Source organism: Panthera uncia (assembly GCF_023721935.1).
Source record: "Panthera uncia isolate 11264 chromosome B2 unlocalized genomic scaffold, Puncia_PCG_1.0 HiC_scaffold_24, whole genome shotgun sequence".
NCBI lineage: Eukaryota > Metazoa > Chordata > Mammalia > Carnivora > Felidae > Panthera > Panthera uncia.
This window is the reverse complement of record NW_026057580.1, coordinates 114,162,747-114,177,992: the sequence shown is the minus strand read 5'-3', so window position 1 is coordinate 114,177,992 and position 15,246 is coordinate 114,162,747. Positions and strand designations below refer to the sequence as shown.

The window sequence follows — 15,246 nt, the reverse complement described above, 5'->3', positions numbered from 1 at the left end:
ACCTGCAAAGAAGACATGACACAGCCTGTTCTGGGACAAGGAATTTGAGTTTTAGGGCGTTTCGATAATTTCCCCAAAGCCACAAGGCAGCTACTCGGTGGAAAGAGACTTCAAATCCAGATCTACCAGGTTCCCGCCCCTGTGCTCCTGTCACTGTGCCCCTGCATCGATCATTTGGTCCTTGCAGTGACCCTGGGAAGCACAGACTGTTGCAAGTGATGAAATCAGATTTTTTGTTTAATGCTTATTTGTTTTTGACAGAGAGAGAGAGAGAGAGAGTGTGTGGAGGAGGGGCAGAGAGAGGGAGACACAGAATCTGAAGCTGGCTCCAGGCTCTGAGCTGTCAGCACAGAGCCCAATGCAGGGATCAAACCCACGAACTGTGAGATCATGACCTTAAGTCGGATGCTTAACCGAGCCACCCAGGTGCCCTGATGAAATCAGGTTTAAGTGACTTGCTCTGGGCTCTAAAGCTCCTGAATATCAAGCTCAGAGTTTCCACCCCAATCTTGACTCTTACATTCAGGGCCTTCCTGATGCTTCCCTCCACTAACCATGACACTTGCACGTGTCTTCCAATAAAAATAACACAATCGCAAACAAACTTTTCCATCACTGCCTTCCCTCAGATGTCTTTAAAAGGAGGTTTCATGGGGCGCCTGGGTGGCGCAGTCGGTTGAGCGTCCGACTTCAGCCAGGTCACGATCTCGCGGTCTGTGAGTTCGAGCCCCGCGTCAGGCTCTGGGCTGATGGCTCGGAGCCTGGAGCCTGTTTCCGATTCTGTGTCTCCCTCTCTCTCTGCCCCTCCCCCGTTCACGCTCTGTCTCTCTCGTCCCAAAAATAAATAAAAAACGTTGAAAAAAAATTAAAAAAAAAAAAATAAAAGGAGGTTTCAGTGTAAAAATGTATCAGGTGAAAGAAGCCACTGTCCCACTCAAAGGTCTGACACCTGTTGACATTTTCCCCTTCTCTTTCGAGTTAATCAGAAATTATTTGGGAGAAGTCGAAGACCAGCTTAAGGTAGAACTCAAAAAGCAGGCCATTCTTATTTCCATACTGGTAAAACGATGTAGGGGCACCTGGGTGGCTCGGTCGGTTAAGCGTCTGACTTCGGCTCAGGTCACGATCTCATGGGTTTGTGAGTTCGAGCCCCATGTCGGGCTCTGTGCTGACAGCTCAGAGCTTGGAGCCTGCTTCAGATTCTGTGACTCCTTCTCTCTCTCTGCCCCTCCCCTGCTCATGCTCAGTCTCTCCAAAAAGGAATAAACGTTAAAAGAAAAATTTAAAAAAAAAACAACGCAAAAAACGATGTATTAAAAAGAATTCTCCGGCGAACATGGTGCTATTTATGTAATTGTTTTGGTTTTCTGCAAAATTATCTCCTAATAACAAAGAACTCATCATCGCCTTGGAGGAAATACTGTATTGTCTGGAGATTTTCCAAATACATATTACTTTGCTGGGGGAAAAACCAGTCATTACTCATATGATGTTTCTCTTTGAAATAAAGGCCAAAGGTATGAGAAACTATACGAGCCCTTCACACTGGCCACCTCCGGTCCTTACGACTTTCCTCCAGGTAGGAGTAATCGCTACTTTACAGCTGAGGAAATCTGAGGCTCAGGGAGGTTAAGTAACTTGCCCAAGGCAGCATAACTCGTCAGTGACAGCTGGAAAACGAACCCTGCTGTTTCAGTTCCAAGCCAAGTTCCAAGCTGGGGCTCCTGGGACAACGCGGGGGGCTCTTCTTGCTCCCCACGCCTGGTAGTTTTCACGAACACGACCCAGACCAAGAGGCCAGGCCTATTTCTATGAGAGGCCAGCCTCGCTTCTGTCTTGTAACGAAATAATGCAGGGGATTCTGGTAGGCACTTTCAAAGGCACCAATAAGCCATCTTTCTGATTTTGGTGTCCCTTCAAATATATCACTGATGCCAGGGTGCATCTGAACGCTACAGTTTGAAGAAAGGCCTGCCTCAACCTGTCCACGTCTCTAGCCATGTCTTTTCCAAATATGACACATGAAAGCCCATTTGCTTGACACAGTCATGCCTCTCCGTTTATCCTAAAAAGTGCTTATGGCAACTAGGTGGTAGCTAGTTAGAGGCTGGATTCGGTGTGCTGAGCCAGTCATCGGGGAAGATGAATAAGGAACCCGTTTTCAAATTTGGTGCTTGCCTTCGGAAACTTGCGTCTTAAATAATTAGTGACAACAGTCTCAGGGCCAGCGCTCAGTGCACAGGGGAACACGTTCCGTCTCTTCGCTTTGGTGCAGAACGAGATACTTCAGGCCATGCATGTCTGGGTGTTGCAGCGTTGCTCAGGTGTGCAAAGTCAGGGCTCCGTCTTTAAGAACTTTTCTGGGCTGGGTTTCAAACGCCCCGAGCTCAGGGCCCGCGTGCCTGAAAAGCCATTGTCAGGGCTGGGTGCCCTACAGTTGGGTTTCTCTTCGGGCACTTTTTTTCTCTCTCAGTTGAGTGAAAAAGTACATGTTCTTTGTCTTTTTTTTTTTTTTTTTTTTTTTGCGGGGTGGTGGGGGGGGCAGTTCAATGAAATTCCTAAACGCTGCGATCAGAGCGGTGCTATGAGAACACATCCACCTGGCGAGAGGAGGCGGAGGAAAGGAGAAATTGCCAAGGAATCATTCAGATGCGTACAGGTCATCTTCAGAAATGACCAAAGCCCCGGACAAGCGGCCGGGTGACATCTTGTCAGCGAACCACCAGGTCCCGAGATGTGTCATCGCGTGGGGGGACAAGGATTCACAGGAGCGTCGTTTGACCACGTTTGCCTCTGCCTTTCATGCGTCACCCTGCCCGCCGCCCTCCCCACCCCCCCCCCAGCCGCACCCCCCGCCCCACCCCAGCATACACCGGAAAGCCCCGCAAAGCCCAGACGACCACGGGGCCCGAAGCGTTAACTACGTTTGTAGCTGAGGTTCACAACGGGCCCGCAAGACTGTCCTTGCGCAAATGAAACAGACTCAATGGTTTTATTGAATGTCGGAGAACATTGTTCTGCACAGCTGCCGGAGAGGTGCTGCTCGGCCACGACAAACACCTATTAGGTGGGCGGCATCAGTCCTCCCCTTACAACCTCTGACGTCAGCCTCAGGGCAAGCAGACACATAACAGCTATCGCTGAACTGCGCATGAAAATTATAGTTTTATTGTCTATACAACTGAAGGTTTGACTCGGACTCCTGCTTCTGTCCGAGTTGTATAAAGAAGCAATTCTTCTCTTAGAACAAATAAGCACAGTACACTATTGTAATCTAAGAAACAGGCACTATTTATGTATTGGAAAACTTTGCTCTCAATGGGGCTAATGGTCCAACGGCCCATGAGCCACTATTTTAGCAGCTGTAGAAAAGAAAGCTGTAGAAGTCACAAGTAATGAGATGCTAAAAGCAGCAGAGACAGATGATCTGGGCACTAAGGCAAGCCCTCCCCCATCCCAGCTGTTCCTGCCTCTAGTTCAGCAAGCACGACTCGTAGGTGGGGACCATGTACTTGATGTTGATGAAGGCGTCTTCTCCTCCGTAGCGCTCCAGGACCTCCAGCGTCTCCTGGATCAGGTCACCGATGTTCTCCCTCTTCTGCTGGCTGTAGTCGATGCCGTCTCCCGAGTTAACTGGTTCATGCAAACACACAAAGAGGCCCGTTATTCTGCGGTTTCCCCCCCAAAAACCCTACACGTCGCTCTAGGCATTTTCTCTGCATGCTTGTTAGGAGATGCAAGCATTTAACATATTTTTTTTTTAATGTGATCTTGTAGAGTTTCAGGGGTAGTGAATGACAAATCTATAAAAATACGAGGTCCTAGATCGCAGCTGATGAAAAGCCGTTGAAACTAAAGGAGTAACAGAATCAACAGAACTGGTGTAATCACCGTTACACTACAGATCACAAATCTCAAAGCTGACTCTTCCAGAGCGTTCTCTCGGACAGTGAGTTCTTCAAAGCCACAACATGGCATATTTCAGGGGAACAGTCTGGGGGTGCCTGGGCGGCTCAGTCGGTTAAGCATCCCACTTCGGCTCCGGTCACGATCTCGCCGTTCGTGGGTTCAAGCCCCGCGTCGGGGTCTGCGCTGACAGCTCGGAGCCCGGAGCCTGGTTCGGATTCTGTGTCTCCCTCTCTCTCTCTCTGCCGCTGCCCCATTCACACTCTGTCTCTGTCTGTCTCAAAAGTTAAAAACATTGAAAACAAAAACTAGAGTGAACTGTCTGTGGTCAGGTGAGGGGCTGGCCCTCTGCGGGTTAAGTGGATGTACTCTGGCAGGAGAGGCTTAGCTCGACCCTTGTCTTTGCTGCTGTTGAGCACCGTCTGCTCTTGCTTTTTGCCGAACATTTGTACAACGGCTATTAGTTACCGTGTCCCAGGGACTGCGTGTCACTGTCCAGGCGGAGGACCTGGTGCCTGGAGGACACGGCCAAGGCCAAGGCTTGAAGTGACCCCCGCAGCTGCCTCTCTGGCTCGGCGAGGGAAGGAAGTGCCAGCACTGGCCTTCGGCAGCCTCGGAAACCTGGGTCCGCAAACCCCATCTCAAAGCATTTGGAGGAGAAGTGTGTGATCGTGTGCAACCTGGCTGCAGGAAATCACCCAGATGTGCGGGAGTCTGACAAAAATGGAGACCCTTGGCTTCAAGGCAGAGTATAGAAGCTCCATGAGGTTCTCCCCAGGAGCATCTTTTCTTTTTTAAGTTTATTTATTTTAGACAGAGAGAGAGAGAGAGAGAGAGAGAGAGAGCAAGTGGGGGTGGGGCAGAGAGACAGGAGAGAGAATCCCAAGCAGGCTCCCCACTGTCAGCAGAGAGCCTGATGCGGGACTTGAACCCACGAACCGTGAGATTGTGGCCTGAGCCAAAATCAAGAGTAGGACGCTCAACCAGCTGAGCCACCCAGCAGCCCCCTAACAGCCGTCTTGACACGCATTCCGGTTTGTACTTTGCTCACAGATTTCCAAGGGCCTCGACCACATTTGCTCTCCCAGTAAGCATGGTGGTACCATGGCTCTGCCCAGTTGCTGACATGACCCCATCTCACCTCTGCTGAAGTGAGGTGCAGCGAACGGGCTGTGAGCTCAGGCGGTGGCCACATGGGGCGGGGGGCGGGGAGCTGCAACCTGAAAATGTGCACTACACCAGATGAAAGTCCTTATTCTATCCACATTTCAAGTATGACTCCAAAATGTTGATCTTGCTCGAATGTGAAAATCATGGAAGGGAAAATGGTATTTCAAACTTCTTCCCCAGATACTCTGGACATTTAAGAAAAGACTGAGTAGTGGTTCAGGTCAGTATTAAAAGTAACAGTCACAATCCCACGTAGCAGAGATAAGCAGTTCTTTTGCTTGATTTTTCCAGAAACTTATTAGAGAAATATCACTGTCTTCGATAGCATAGGGAAAATGAATTGCTCTCCTGATGAGTTTCTTTTAGTGAGGGTGAAGGCAGGCAGAAATATTAGTAATTTTCAGAGAGAGAGAGAGAGAGAGATTACGGTCACACAGCTATAGTGTATATCAATTTTTCTTAGCAAATGACCTTACAACACAAAGCCATTATAATTATGTGGGGTTTTCTTGCTTATGATGGAAACATTTCTATGATCACACGGTAAGCTCGATTTAAGCTAAAGTTTGAGGCACAGGGTAGTTGATCATCCAAAATAACCAAATAGCAAAGCGTTATTGTGGAACAAACAAGAGATTAGATGTTTGAAAAAAGATTTTTACCCTATTTCTTTTAAGCGAAAGATAAACTTAAAAAAATTTTTTTTAATGTTTATTTATTTTTGACAGAGAGAGACACAGAGCATGAGCGGGGGAGGGGCAGAGAGAGAGGGAGACACAGAATCTGAAGCAGGCTCCAGGCTCCAAGCTGTCAGTACAGAGCCCGATGCGGGGTTCTAACCTACGGACCGTGAGATCATGACCTGAGCCGAAGCTGGACGCTCAACCGACTGAGCCACCCAGGCACCCCAAAAGATAAACTTTTTAGAAACAAAAATGTAAACAAACGCACACTTAAACTAAATGGTCTTTTTTGTTTTCTTTAGATTTACATGGTGAAGGGAGAAGAGAGAGTTGCAGTCAGGATTGCCCACTAGAGAGGACAGCATGGTTATCAATCCACTTGGGGGAACTTTCCAAGAGGAGAAGATCTTTGGGCTGAATTAAAAGAGAAGAAGGAACCTTGTGTGTGTGTTTGTGTGTTGTGGGGGGCGGGGGAACGGGGAGGTCGTTGGTATTTGTTATAGGTGTAAAGAATAGATCTTAAGGAACAAACTCCAAAAGAAGACGGGACAAGGGAGTCAGAAGAAGGGGCAGGAGGGGAAGGACAGAGACAGATAACGGGTAACAAGGGAGATCGCTATCAGAGAATGCATCTTTCAGGAACAACTTCAGCTTCCCAGGATTCCATCCGGAATGGGGGAGAATGTGTGTGCCTCTTCCTGATAGGCACTCCCGGTCCTGGAAGAGGTAGGACTTAGGGAGAAGGTGGCATGGCCCACACTTGCATAGAACAGACGAGCCCACAGCACAAACCCCTGGAGGGCACAGGGCAACGATAACTGGTGATGGCGCTGAGCAGTGACAGCCTTGATCCAGTTTTGTATGGCAGAAATACGTAAATTAATCACTAATAAATGGTGCCTTTTGTTGGCATATTAGTCCAAAGGTCAAGAACTGAATAGATCACGGGACAGACATATTTTCCCACTGGAGGCAGAGGGGGGTTTGGAAAGTCTGCACACAAAGGAAAGCTTAACACACCCTGTTTTTCCCACTGACTTCCAGAAGGCTACAGTTGACAACCACACTTTATTTCAATAATAACCTATTCTTGCTTTTTTAAAAAATATTTAACTGTAGGAGTAAGTAAAGCTATGTAGCTTTTTTGTTTCTCAGCAGTGTAGAAGCCCAAATGATAAAGAGAACAGAACACAATGGAAGTTGCTTACTCAGAAAGTGACTTGGACTGGGCATGTTTAGTGGTTGCAGAATGTATATCACTGGGGCAGAAAAAAGCCCCAGAAGGAACACATTCCCTTATTTTGCATGCTGCAAGGATGACAGGGCATGGGTTAGTGTCAAACCATGCTGAGAAGCAGGCGAGCAATGTGGTCTCCTTTTCAAAACAGCTGTATTGCCACTTTCTTTGAGAATCTGACCTGGAGCTCACCACTTTAAATACACATGATGCCGCCAGAAAGTACGCTTGTGAGACTAGGGCACTCAAAAAAAAAAAACAAAACAAAACAAAACAAAACAAAACACACACACACACACACACACACACACACACACAAAACCAGATGGTTATTTACAATCGTCAATTCTGATTAGGAGGATGACATTTCAATTTAGGAAGCTTGGAATCTGTTTTATGTCCAGCAGCTGGAAAGATACTTTGGTGAGGGAAGAGAGATGTTTTATTTATAACCAAACAAATAGGACTATAAGTGGCGGTTTCAGCCACACCACTTTTCTAGAGGGATACTATGCAAGCAGAGTCGAACGAGGGTATTGTTTCTCTTCTTGGGGATGCTTTCATGCAGGAGGCATGCAGGTAGGGCTTGAAAGCTGTGCCCGGTTAGGGACTATTGTAAGTGCATTTACGATGCTGAATGCCGCAATTGCTGATGACGTAGGCAATATGTGTCATCACATGCACACTTTTTTTCTATACAGCCCTCTTTAAACTGTCCTTCCCTGGGTGCTTGCTCTTTCCAGGTGCCGTATTGGTCAGGAGTGGGATGTGTATATCCCAGCCTTGCATCTGGACGACAGCATCCTCCTGGTGAGGAGCTCAGCTTGTGTCCGTGGGGTCACTACCGTAACACCCGGTCACCAAGGGCCGCCTCAAAGGGAGATGACGTGAGACACATCTCCGCTTGATGCAGACATCTGCTAGGCACGGCAGGTGATCCAATACAGGAAAAAGGGGCTCTTGTCGTCGGGAGAGCTTATCCTCCAGCTGGGGTCATCTAACTGATCCCCCTCTTGTCGAATGCCTTGATCACACGCACCCACCATGGAAGGAAGTTCAGGCTCATGCTCCTTGACCTCACGAAGCCTCTAAGCCACAGGCGTGTCCCTTACTGCGTGGGTGGTCAGTGGAACCCGTGTCCTGAGAGAACCCTTATCTGTCAGGCGCCCCAGACTTCTTATCTTAGACACATGGAGAGTGGTAAAAGGACGTACAGATGGCCACAGGGAGGGCCAAGCACAGTGAAATTCAATTTTGGATTTTTCTGACTCTAACGTTTTTTTTTGGTAAATAGTCTTAAATGTGTAGCTACTCTTATACGAACTGTAATACGCAAAGGAGTTATTTGGAAGTGAAAGCACTATTTGAAGCACGAGAAATATAAAACAATGCTTATGCCACATACCTGAAGCAGTACTAACGTGATTCTAACAGACGAAATAATTTATGAAATCAACGTGCACTTTCTGGTCACGACCTAAGAAAATTAGCAGGCACCATTTCAAGAGAAACGTTTCTGCGACTTTGGGGGCATCTCCTGGCCCAAGCGGCAGCCTCGCCCCCTGAGGGAGGAGCGGGATCCCATGGGAGGGGTGCCTCCATCCACCTGTCATCCTGAAACTGCCCACCACGTGGGTGCTTTTCGAAGCCAAGGAACCAAACGCCCTTAAAGGAAGCACTGGCTTGGGAAACTCAGGGCAAAACCACCTGAGCGGATCGGGAAAGGGTGAGGCAGGATTCAAATGATGTCCAGACTCCGAACTTACGACGTTAACTCCCCACGCTCACCAGCAAGAGCGGTTCACGTTACCCCTTCGGTGTACAACAGCACTTTAAATAACTGGAGGAATCAGCACATCTCTCAGACAAAAAGCTGATGAACCTGACGGCACAACATCCGCTGCAGCCGTTGGCCACACCAGACAGTGAGCCAGGCAGACCGATGCTCTCAGTGCACCTAAGGCTAAACGACAGCCGTAAAACCAGGGCTTTGAAATAAATTGCTACTGACGCATCATGGTTTGGCTACGCCCTTCTCTGGCCATTCGTGTGTGGGTCTAACGTGTCGTCAAGCATGGGCACTCTGCAGACACGGTATTTGAATGTGAATCCAGGCCAAGTCCGGCCCGAAGCTGTTCTCAGTCTGAGAGCGTCCATTGATGGAGAGCGACTCGCGGAGAGCACGTTTGTCACAGCATGTCCCCAGGTGGAATGGCTGGCGAGCTGAGTGGGCAGCAAGAACTCTGGTCCCACGGTGTTTGCCCATCGGGGCGGGACGATCTCCCTGAAGGGACAGTGAGGTTAAAAAAAAAAAATGCGAAAAGGAGAAGCCAAATCATTTCTTTCTGGATTAGAAAAGGCATTTATTGGCTTCTCGAATGCTGAACTAAAATATTTCCCGAGCTCTAAAGACCTACTGTAGGGAGCTTTACCTGTCGGGACCTGTAGCCTGTGACAGCTTCAGTCATAGCTCAAAAGCTGCATTGCTTCAGACTGGGTTTCAGCGACGTCATCATCGTGGAGAAAGTGAGCCTCCGGGACCTGGGTTCAGGTCTTGGCAGGTATGCGCAGGTAGAACGTACTGCAAATATTATTATTGTAACGTGTCTCTTGATGATACTGAACCATCACAGATTTTCTGTTGGATGATTCTGAACACATTTTTCCCTTGGGTTTAGTGGATTTAGCAACTAGGAGATTGTGATGACCCAAACAGTAATTCCTTGGGCACACTTACTGATATTTAGGCAGATGTCAGCTTTAGTAGAATAAAACTAACAGTTTCCAAAAGAGATTTATTAAAAAGACAACTCTCATTAAAAAAAGATATGTCATTAAAAGGTATCTCATAATATTTATGAAAAGGTTTAGAAGGTGTTGTTCTTGAGTTTTTCTTTTTAAGATATATTTTGTTTTTTAAGAACATTTCAATTTCAAGACCTAGTTTAAATTGTCAATATTTGTTTTGCCAGAAATATTCATTTACTTGGGGTTAGCTTGGACCCGATTTACTTAATAGAAACAGTTGCCTATTTTGGAATAAAAGGGCTTTCTCCCATAGAGTTTGGAAAAGTACAGTGGAAACCATTGTGAATTCCAGTCTGATCATTTTTGAGATGAGAGAATGGAGAAGAAAGTGAAGGGGGAAGAAAAACCCTATAACTCAATTCCGTTTTGTATTCTAAGGGAAGGACCCTTTTGGGGAGATGCTTTGAGGTTATCTGCTTTTAGAATTCTACACCAATGCTTCTTTTGTTTTCCTTCTTAGCTTTGCTATGCTACTTTGAGAAGACTAGTCTTTTGTTTCCTAACCATAACATATGCCACCCCGTTCGGAATTCCGGGTGTTTCATGTTTAATTTTTTTTTTTTCAACGTTTTTTATTTATTTTTGGGACAGAGAGAGACAGAGCATGAACGGGGGAGGGGCAGAGAGAGAGGGAGACACAGAATCGGAAACAGGCTCCAGGCTCCGAGCCGTCAGCCCAGAGCCTGACGCGGGGCTCGAACTCACGGACCGCGAGATCGTGACCTGGCTGAAGTCGGATGCTTAACCGACTGCGCCACCCAGGCGCCCCAAGGGTGTTTCATGTTTAACCCAAGCTCAAGCCGCCGTTTCTTTGGCTGACTCCATACCTTCTTGGAAAGTGATGGTTTTCAACAGACCCTTAAGTATGACTGTGCAATGGCTATTTCCAAAGTCTCTTCATTCATGGGGGGTGTGAATCAAAGTTGCAATGCTTTTGCAACCAATAACTTATAACAACCATAGCATTTGGCATGCTGGAGATGCCCAAGGGCTTAAACACTTCAAATCTTCTCAGATCTTGTTGACATTAATGAAATTCACAAGATTTCTTTCCTCTGAAGATAAAAGCTTTGAAGCAAGACCTCGATTCCCAGCTGGAAGTCTCTCTCTCTTCCTCTCTTTTTGACACAGGAGCTGGGTGACTAAAGCAAGAGGCTACTAAGCCATCACAGTTTCAAAAGCTCTAGAAAGGGTTTTCATCCTCTGAATGGGGGCACCGATCACTTGTGAAATTGAAGATATCATGGATCTTGGCCTATTGTCAATTACATTTTAAAATTTTCCTTCAGAGAGACAATGAAAATTTCTAAACAATTTCCATTTCCCAACTGCCAATTAGATTTATTTCCCTAAATGACATTAGAATGTACTGGTATAGCAAAAATAACACTGGATATCAAGGCAAATGACTTGCATTATAGTTTTCCAACAACTTAGGAGCTTCAGTGTTCAATAATTTGCTAGATGCCTTCTGAAATCTCTGAATCTCAGTTACCTACCCTGTACAACGAAGGGATTGAACTTTGAGTGATCTCTGGTTCCTACCATCCTAACATTACATTTTGCAAGATCACAATACAACTTTGGAACACGCTTTTGGAAATGATGGTTCTTCAAGAGATGCACTGTATTTCAACTGAAAAGATGGTCCTAAAGCAAATGCATAATTCTCCAAAGTAAGTCACAGATTTCATAAGCATCAAATTCAGCTTTCAAATCAAGTTCTAAGAAAACCCGAAAGGACCAATGGCTATATAATTCTAGTGAAGGAGGAAAACACTGTCAAAAACTCAAATTATTTGTTGACACACTGCAAAAAGTTATTCCATCCTGCTATTTCAATAAGTTGATATAGATTTTGACTTCTTACAATAAAGACCAAATGTTTGCGTTGATTTTTTAAATATAGTCGACAGATAGTGATTTGGTCAAGAGTACAAAAAGGCCGGTTAGGTTTATCTTTGATTAATGACTACTTTAACCTGGAAGTTATACTGAAAATAACGGGTGGGTCGACCAATTTATCCCCATACAGAATTATAACAACAGATTCAGTGGCCATGGAATTAAATTGGCTTCAAGCTTTTGAAGTGAAAGTATCTCTTTTCTTGTTGGCCAACTTGATTCAATGACCAGACTGCTTCTAAAAAGGAGAATTCCAAGTCCAGCCCTGTCCTAAATTGATTCCTCACTGGTCTATCTCACTATGGAATAATAATAATAACGACGGTAACACTAACATAATGTCACTTAAAACAAAGAATAGCCCTATGAGCTAGCTACTTACTGACTCCCCTCCACAGAGGAGCAAACTCTGCTTAGGAAGGTGAAGTAAGTCAACAGAATAACACAAAAAGTAAGTGATACTGAAAAAGAGAAATTATGGCAGGTGTCTGCCCAAGGGGAGCAAGAAGGATGATAGAAAGATCCAGAAAGAGAGGTGTAAGCATCCCATGTCAACATAGGCGGTGTTCAAGGTAGCAGAAACTCTGCCTTTCTAACTGTAGGAGAAGCTCAAGTCCGTAAAGGAGGAATGCCATGGGAGAGAGGGTCCAGGGGATAAATATCCGTGGGGGGAGGTATTTGACTTGTGCAATCAATCAATTCGTGTTTCACAAGGCAGCAAACTGCTCATCTAAGCTTCCTTTTTATGATATGGACTATTATGCTATCTTTACTTCATCACAAGTGCTTGAAATAATGACATCCTTTACTGAGATGCGCAGAAAGACGAAAATCAGGGATGACTGATTTCAAGGACTTTTTTTTCTGTGCCACAGAATACATGAGGAATAGGGAGAAATTCTAGGATTAATTTCACATTCCACACCCCCGTCTTTAGGAGCATTTACGATTTCCTGGTTTCCCTCACTATCTGAAAAGAAAGCATTTCTAAGAAACCTTTTGTAAGCCAAAATGGTGGAAAGCGAAGAACTATTTACCTTTAATGTATATGGGAGAATTTTTGAGTGTTCCCAGACCCCAAAAATAATCTCTCTTAGGCTCTTCTGGTACCTTAGGATAAATCTTGCTAACGGATGCTGGAAATACACCGAGGTAAAGCACAGATGCTCACAGACACAGTTCAAAGCTCTGGTGGGCGGCTTGATGCTGAGTGTAGCTCCCGGGGAAAGAGCCTGGTGGCGCCCCTCTGGCTGCTGAGGGTGTGCGCTGAATGCTATTTTTTTTCATTTTGTCCTTTTTTCATAAAAGCAAAGCTCCTCTTCAGATTTCTTTTAGCTTAACAAAGATAGGTGCTAAGATAGGAAACGGTGGGGCTTTAATGTGCACAAGACAGAAAAGCTGCCTGAGAGCCACTGTCCAGAGTGTCATTGTTGTCTGTGGAGGGACACCTGCTCTCGTCAGACCAAAGGTTTTTCTGCTAGGAAAACCGGTAAGCGGCAGGATAGTAGGAAGAGGGCGAGAAGGTAAAAAGTAGGAATCTTCTAGATCTTTCTAGATCCTTACAAACCAAAAAAACCAACTCAAAGCCACAGATGTTGAGGATGTTATGGATTGAAGTCAGAGGTTCCCATCTTCCATGAACAAGGGTTTCTAGTGTTCCTGTAGGACACTGTTTCATAGGATTCTTGCGTAGTCCCCGGTGGGGTCTAATCCTGTGTGGAAGCCCTCCAATGGCCCCCCAGAGGTGAGCGCTGACTTCATGAGTCTCGCAAGCCCCGAGTCTGGGCTCAGATGAGTTTCATCTTTGATTCCGCCCTTTTGCTTTCTTCAGTTTGCTCTGTGTACTGCCTGGAGGGTCTGTTGCCAGTAGCCCAGGCCCCTCTGGGTTGGAGCTAGTAGTCTATTCTGCCTTTCCATTTTCATGTCCTCCTCTTCCTCCTTTACCCTGCGGGTTAACTTTCCTAATCGCGTTCTCTCCCGATCACAACCAACATCTCCACATTGTATGATGCCTCAAAGTCAAGTTCCCAATCATCTGGGACCTCTGTGCTCTGCTCTTCCTCATACTTTGCTCTTTCTCACCAAGACCTCCTGCTCCACTCAGTCCGGATTTCTTCCTAACCCCTGCGTGCACAGTTTCATTCATGTCTTTGAAATTCCCCATAGCACTATGCTCCCCTCTATCTCCTGGTACCTTTCTTCAAGGCTAGTTTTGGACTTACTTCCTCGGGGAAGTTGCCTCCAGAGTCATCTTTCCTTCTTTTGAATTCCTAGTGTGGTAGCCAGCAATCCATCCACCTTCCTTATTTACATGTTGCTCTGGAACCCTTGGGAAGTGTTTTATGTTCACTTAGTTTTCCTACATTTTGTCACCTCTTGAAAGGCAGGATTATACTACTGTAGTATAAATTTCATTCATTTGGCCTCAAATGCAAATTGAACATTTGTAAAAGGAATGAATGAGTGAACAAATTACTACTTTGTGGGTTTACTGAAGCCAGATACAATATAAGCAAATTCAGTTCTAAATAAACTATATGTTAAATGTAGTGCTATTTGCCTAATGCTTATTCTTTATTTATTACTTACATGCTTGTACGTTCCTATCCATGGAAATAGCATTTCTGTGAATTTGGAGAAGTTTGATCAAATGTGGTTAAGTGCATGGGGGCTCTGTATAGTCAGATAGGTTCATCTCTTTTCCAAAGTCTTCTTGGATTTAAAGTGAGGTTTACTTGGATCACCCTTAAATTTGAAAGAAATTTTTTTTCAAAATAAAAAATCAGATTACCCCATTCACTTTATTGGCAACATTTGTTTCAAGACGAAGACAATGCTGCCTTCCTATGGCATTTTCATTTAATATCTAAATTTTGTTTAATACTATTTCTTATATGTCCATATGGTAATTTTCGACCGGCTCCAGAGATGACCAAATACATGATTTTAAGTGGAAAAGAAATGTTGATTGCTGCTTTCAGGAGTGGGGCAAACCTATTGGAAGTAATTTTACTGAAAATCTTTATAAATGTACCTAAATGACAGCTGTTATTATAGTTTTCCATCAGCAAGAAACTTTAATGATACAACCCATTTTCAGCTCTAATTTTTTTTTTTTGTAATTGAGGCACAAAAATGGAAAGAGAAATTTCAGATTTCTAACAAATGTTATCAGCAAATGCAGTAAATTACGGGGAGCTTTATTTTCCAAATTACCTTTGTTAGAACTTTCATCTATGTAACGAACTCACATCTCAAGCTTATGTAGGGCCACACTGGTGATCACCATCATAACAAAGTTTGGTTAAATCGTTTTAGATGAAAGGCTTTATAAAGGGCATGGGTCTGCAAAGTGGAAGACCTTTTAGTAAAAGGCCTCTGTTCTATTGCAGAAAATAATTAATTAGATAAACTCACTAATGGTGCTTACAATGAAAACACACGTCGATCAGATGTTTCCCCATTTGTCTGGGATTTATCTCAGCTTGCCTGAACTATCTACTCTTTGAAAATTCTAAAATGAATTATTGGGTGCAA

At 45.1% G+C, this 15,246-nt stretch overlaps 1 protein-coding gene across 2 annotated transcripts in view; it reads right to left on the bottom strand.

Moving 5' to 3' along the window:
* Positions 1-3,273: 3,273 nt before the first annotated feature.
* The window catches only part of PACRG (parkin coregulated), a 510,987-nt gene continuing 499,014 nt past the window's right edge, over positions 3,274-15,246 (bottom strand). For both annotated transcript variants that reach the window (XM_049653163.1, XM_049653162.1), the window contains exon 5: positions 3,274-3,633. In XM_049653163.1, coding sequence (XP_049509120.1) covers positions 3,473-3,633 — 161 coding nt within the window. In that variant the 3' untranslated portion in view covers positions 3,274-3,472. The remainder of the gene's footprint in view (positions 3,634-15,246) is intronic.